This window comes from Phaethon lepturus, unplaced genomic scaffold, assembly GCF_000687285.1.
Source record: "Phaethon lepturus isolate BGI_N335 unplaced genomic scaffold, ASM68728v1 scaffold46738, whole genome shotgun sequence".
Taxonomy (NCBI): domain Eukaryota; kingdom Metazoa; phylum Chordata; class Aves; order Phaethontiformes; family Phaethontidae; genus Phaethon; species Phaethon lepturus.
Window position 1 is genome coordinate 6,865 of NW_010559188.1, and position 5,407 is coordinate 12,271.

The following is a 5,407-nucleotide window of genomic DNA, read 5'->3' on the forward strand; positions in this document are numbered from 1 at the left end:
TATACCTTGATACTGGCTAGACTTCCCAGATGCACATTGACCAGGCAGTGACTGCAGGTGGTCACTGAAGGGACCCATCCAGCTATGGTGCTGCTTGGCTGTCAGCTAAAGAGTCACCTACACTGTTAAGAGTACGACTGATAGCGAAAGCTTCCAGTAACTTACAACTGGAGTAACGCAATGTAGCTTACCTGTATCTAGATGAACTTCTGTGCTCCTGTTAGTATGGGCAGTTTAAGAAATATGTTGGAAAACTGTGCATACTTTCAAGTGCCTAAGAATCTTTTTCTCTTTGCACAGTCTCTATTGGATGAGCCAAATCCTAACAGTCCGGCAAACAGCCAGGCAGCTCAGCTATACCAAGAGAATAAACGGGAATATGAAAAACGGGTCTCTGCAATAGTAGAACAGAGCTGGCGTGACTGTTGACCCAGGATGATGCAAATGAACACTCTGTTGATGAGGAAAATAAACAAAGTGTCTGAGGCATCTTTTTCCTCCTAGCATTTACTTTGAAAGCAGAATAGCTGTTGTGCTGTTGCCACTCTCCCTTGCTGAAGCTTCTTCTCCTTGGACATCAGAAAGCACCCACTTTGAAGTCAGATGTTCTGTACTTGGGTTACTTGCAAAAGAGTTACTGATGCTGAACTCATTTTCTGTTGTCCCTCTCCAGTCTTAGGGCAGTATTGTGCATTTCTGTAGTGTACACTAAGCTTTTAATTGTAATTGTGTTATACACAGTGATGCTTATGTGTAGCTTGATAAAAGGGATGTTTATATACATACACATTTTTTTAACTGATATTAACTAAAGTGCTGATCTGTCCAGGCTGGTCATTTACCTCTACTATTGGTTTAGACCCCACTGCATTTGTGCGTACTGAGTGAAGAACTAACCTCTTCTTTCCCTTTTGTATTGGTTGATCAACCTCTTACTCATGGGGAAAAACCCAACTCTTAAATTGATTCCAATTCAAATATATAGTAAGACTGTGGAATGCTAGTTACTTCTGCACTGCACATGCAAGATTTATGTACGGATATACATAAATCACTACAGTTGTGGTACTTCAATCTTTGCTTAGGGTGAGAAACAACCCCCCCTTTTTTAAAATTATTATTTTAAAGGATGTGCCTACAGAGACTGCTTCAGTAAGTTTCTATAGTCCTGTCACTGAGGCGTTACTGGACAAAACCAGGTAGACCTGTGGTACTCTGAGCAAAAGACCTTCCGCATTAAGGGAAGAGGTAAAAGCTGGAGTGTTCCAGTGGTGGAATTACTCTCCTTCAGTGTCTTTCTCCTGCCCCTTATCTTTAGCTGAGAAAGATAAGTTCTTTGGGATCTAACTTTGCCTTGTGGAAAGTTTTATTAAAGTATGGGGTAGGCACGTGAGACTCTGCAGTTTCTGCTCCTTGTAGATTACTGTGTGGTTTGTGCGAGCTACTGCTGCATGCTTGAGTTAGTTTCCCTTCAGTTTTATGAAAGTAATTTTTCAACACTGAAAAAAAAACCCCAAACATTTGTAAGTCCAGACTCACCTTTTTTGTAAGGCTAAGTTTGTACCTTTGGATACAGTACCTTAAGCAGCAGTGTGGGATGAAACCTACAATTGTGTTGTCCACTGTTCCAGTGTCTTTTGTGTGCACATTGGTCTGTTAGTTGAGAAGTTTAACTTTGCACAAGTAACCCATGTAAGAAACTGTACATTTTTCAAAAGTTGTAAATAAAGTGTAACCTTAGTGCTTATTGTATAAATAGGCAAGAGGTGTAGAACTGTGGTTATTTTAACTGTCTGCTGTGGGATCAAGCTCCAGGTAGACTCCTGCAGCAGGACTGGGCAATCCTTCCTGACCTTCTGTGCAGCAGCAGCCGGGCCCATTGTAGCACTGGGATAATAAACCCAGCTCTTCCAGCCAGAAGAAGGAGGAAAGGCAGGCCCGGATCCACTCACCGGTGGAGAAATGGACACAAGCCTTTGCAAAAAAAGCATGTGCAGGAAGCTTGGCACCATGTCACACCTGTGAGTGAACTGTTGTTGATGAAACATGATGATGAGTTAGTTATAGCAACTTAATGAGCTCAGTAATCAATTGATACAGGAATTGTACTTACTTTCCTCCTGTCTTATGAGGGGGGAAAACAGCATTTAAAATGACTGACACATCACAAAAGCTGGTACTGCTGCTCAGCTCTACACAAAAAAGCTACCAGGCTCTTTCAAAAAAATCAATCAATTGGGATTTATACCTGCTGTGACAACAGCTCACACCCCCAAACAGGCCCTTTGACATGGAACAGCCTTCTACCACTGAAGTCCTACCCCAAGTATACCTGCTGGTTTTCCTAAAGGAGACAGAGTCTCTTCACTGGGCTCACGTACCAGCTGGGCGCAGCAGCTGCTTAGGTGTGTGTGGAGCAGGCACAGCGAGCCACTCTGGCTCAGGTAATGGCATTTGTTTCTGAAGCAGTCCCTCTGCAAGACTTTCCCAGTTGGAGCCAGTCGAGCAATGAGTACCTTAGTGGTACCCACTAAGTTACAGACCAGTGCAAAAAAATGCCAACCTCGGCCCTTGCATTGAGGGGATGACAGAAGCCAACCACAAGTCTTATCCCTGTACCAGCTGTAACAATTGCTGCCAGCTACTGCAAGCAGAATCTTTCTGAATGGTCCCAAGTCCTCCTCGTGTTGCAGCAGCCCTCGTGTCAGTCCTTCCATGGTCGTTTGTGTCTTGCTAGTCACTGAAAAAAAAAAAAAGGAAACAAACAGGATGGAGTGGGCCCTTAAGGCAGCCAGAAGCAAGAGCAGCACAGAGCTGCACATCATCTTTACACCCCTTAGATAAGGCCATCATCCACTAACAATTTTAAACCACGTACTGGCTCTCCAGAAAGCTTACGGCTACATAAAGAGAGGGAGATGGAGAGGCTGGCAGCTCTTGAGCTCCCAGGTTAACACCCAAACCTGCAGCCACTAGCAAGACAGGAAGGTGACAGCTGGCAAAGATGGGTGGCCCAGAGCCACAGCTGTTACCCAGGACAGGAACAGCAGCGCCTTGCACAGATGCATGTTGGACATACCCCTGCCAAGGTACTGTTTTGTTTAGCCAGTCCTTCCCCATCCCCAATACTGCAGTGGTGCTCTTGCTGCCTTTCTCAGCGTCACCAAGCGTTGAAGACCTGGGGCGCGTCCAAGTTGGGGCTGGAGCTGCACTCCTGCTTGCAGGAATATCTGCCTAGAAAGTACCAGGCTTCTTCCACTCCTACATCACCATCTGCTAGAGGCCAGCGTTCTTGAGAGCAGATTTCAGAAGCAGAGAGAGGAAACTGCACACACAAAGACCAAACAACCAACACACCTTCAGAATTAGCTGCCGGATTATTTTTCTACACAGACAGACGCAGCATGATTTACTTCAGAAGTCCAAGCTAGCAGAAGCTGTGCTCCAGCCAGCCAGGCAGAGAGAGGAGGGAATGCTCCTGCTCTTCTTCCTGAGCAGGTCCTACCTGCCAGGGCAGCCTCTTCCTTTGCAGACTGTGGGGATGAAAATGCCTCTAACTGCGCATCACCAGGATACCCTGCTTCATCAGTAGAGGTCAGCCACCCTCTCCTCAGCACTGAGAGTATTTAAAAAGAAAACAGAACAGGAGGTAGGAAAAACCCTGGAGGATGATGTAAAAAGACGGAGAGGCAAACATAGGCAGCAAAAAATCAAAAGCAATAGGTGAGACACAAGTCAACTGGAGAACACACAAAAAAATACTTCATTAGCACTGGCTTCACGCTAAAGAATCATCAGCGGGCCCCACTCATGACAGAAAAAAAACCCGGCATCTCTAGGGACGTCTCCCTCTTGGCTCTTCCAAGGTCAATTCCTAACCTCTATGTTTTCCAGGCAGGAAGCGAGCATTCCTCCCAAGGCTCACAAAGCACTGTCCTGGGGTGCTGCTGGTGGAACGGCACAGGCTGAAGTCTGAGTCCACTTCCTCAGAAAGGAGAGGAGCGCTCCAGCCTCCCGGCAGCACATGCCAGTCCTGGAGAGACGCCACACTCGCACCACACCTCAGAGCAACACTGGAACATTTACTTGTGAATCACCCTTGATATACACAAGCACAGGTACAGTAATGGAGCAGAGAAACAATTAGGCACAGATTTGATTTCGCTCAGGATTAAAGAACTTATATTCAAAGTAAAAAAAAAAGTTATGTAACAGTCCCCCCAAGCGACACAAGCATCTTTGAGCGTGGGCTCTGCATTACCTCCAGTTTTTTTACATTTCACACTTCGCCGTGGTACTTGGACACATCACACAGTGCTCCAAGGTAAAAATGCACTGGAGTTACCTCAGTCCGAAACACTGATGATCAAGCTGTATTCAGTAATTCTCAGTATGGGAGATTCAAGGTAGAAATCTATTAATAAAACTGTACTGTTAAACTGGTTAAGGACATCTCTCCACATACATACACAGCAGAGACAAGACCTTGCTATATATACACCTCTCTCTCAAGAATAAATGCAGTTTTCACACTTTTAATACAAAGTGTGACAAATCCTGTTTTTTTCCAGAAATAAAACTTTATTTTTATTGTCATTCATACCAACTTTACATACAGGTTTACTCCCCCAGACTGCATTTCTTTTGCTTTTTATTTTTTTATTTATTTTTTTTTTTAAAAAAAGCTTTTTTTTTTCCCCCCTCCTTCCTTGGTCAAGAATAATAAAGAAACTATGATTTTAAGTGATGTCAAATTCCTTCTCGTTGGACATGTGTTTTTGCTATTACAAAACTATTAAAATGTGGAGGAACAAGTAATATCAAAGACACATACAGTAACAGCACTACTGCTTTTGGGTTGTGCTAATATACTTGAACAGAACGTGGTCGGTTCTAAACGTCTAACAACATTTCAGAAATTATATTAACGAAGTAAAAGACTTTAGCGTTAATATAACCCACAACAAGAAAAATGCAGCATCTCTTTCTTTAATTGAGTATCTAGGAAGCTCAGTCTCTGGTAAAATGGGACACCTGACCTCAGTTTGCTTGAGGCATAATAAGCTCATAATGCCCAACCTGGCCTTCTTGCTTCAGCTGGTCTAACAGATCTTCCTTGCGCCGCTTCCGGCTCACCACCAAGTATCTGTTGTGCCCTTGCCCGTGAGATTTACTTTTAAGACCATATTTTTGGGCGATCTGATGTATCTGTTTCCGCTCATCCATGGTCAGTTCTCTAGAGAAAGTCAAGTCAACGTGACTTTCTGAGCGTGCATAGTTTCGAATGATCTCTTCGATATCTCTTTTAGCTATTTTGTTCACCCTTTCTACATCAAGCCCAAGTCCTTCTCTTTTAAACTGCTCCTTCACTGAAATAGGCTCTCTAATTCCTTCACCATCTTTCCCT

The 5,407-nt window shown here is 44.0% G+C and overlaps 2 protein-coding genes across 2 annotated transcripts in view; one reads left to right on the forward strand and one right to left on the reverse strand.

The window, feature by feature from the left end:
* Positions 1-1,763, forward strand: part of LOC104625616 (ubiquitin-conjugating enzyme E2 A) — a gene marked incomplete at its 5' end in the record, with an annotated part of 8,499 nt that extends 6,736 nt beyond the window's left edge. Inside the window, one exon of the mRNA XM_010293286.1 lies at positions 301-1,763. Coding sequence (XP_010291588.1) covers positions 301-429 — 129 coding nt within the window. The remainder of the gene's footprint in view (positions 1-300) is intronic.
* Positions 1,764-4,568: 2,805 nt separating this feature from the next.
* NKRF (NFKB repressing factor) overlaps positions 4,569-5,407 on the reverse strand; it is a 4,698-nt gene continuing 3,859 nt past the window's right edge. Inside the window, 1 exon segment of the mRNA XM_010293285.1 lies at positions 4,569-5,407. This exon segment is cut by the window's right edge and continues 32 nt beyond it. Coding sequence (XP_010291587.1) covers positions 5,041-5,407 — 367 coding nt within the window. The 3' untranslated portion in view covers positions 4,569-5,040.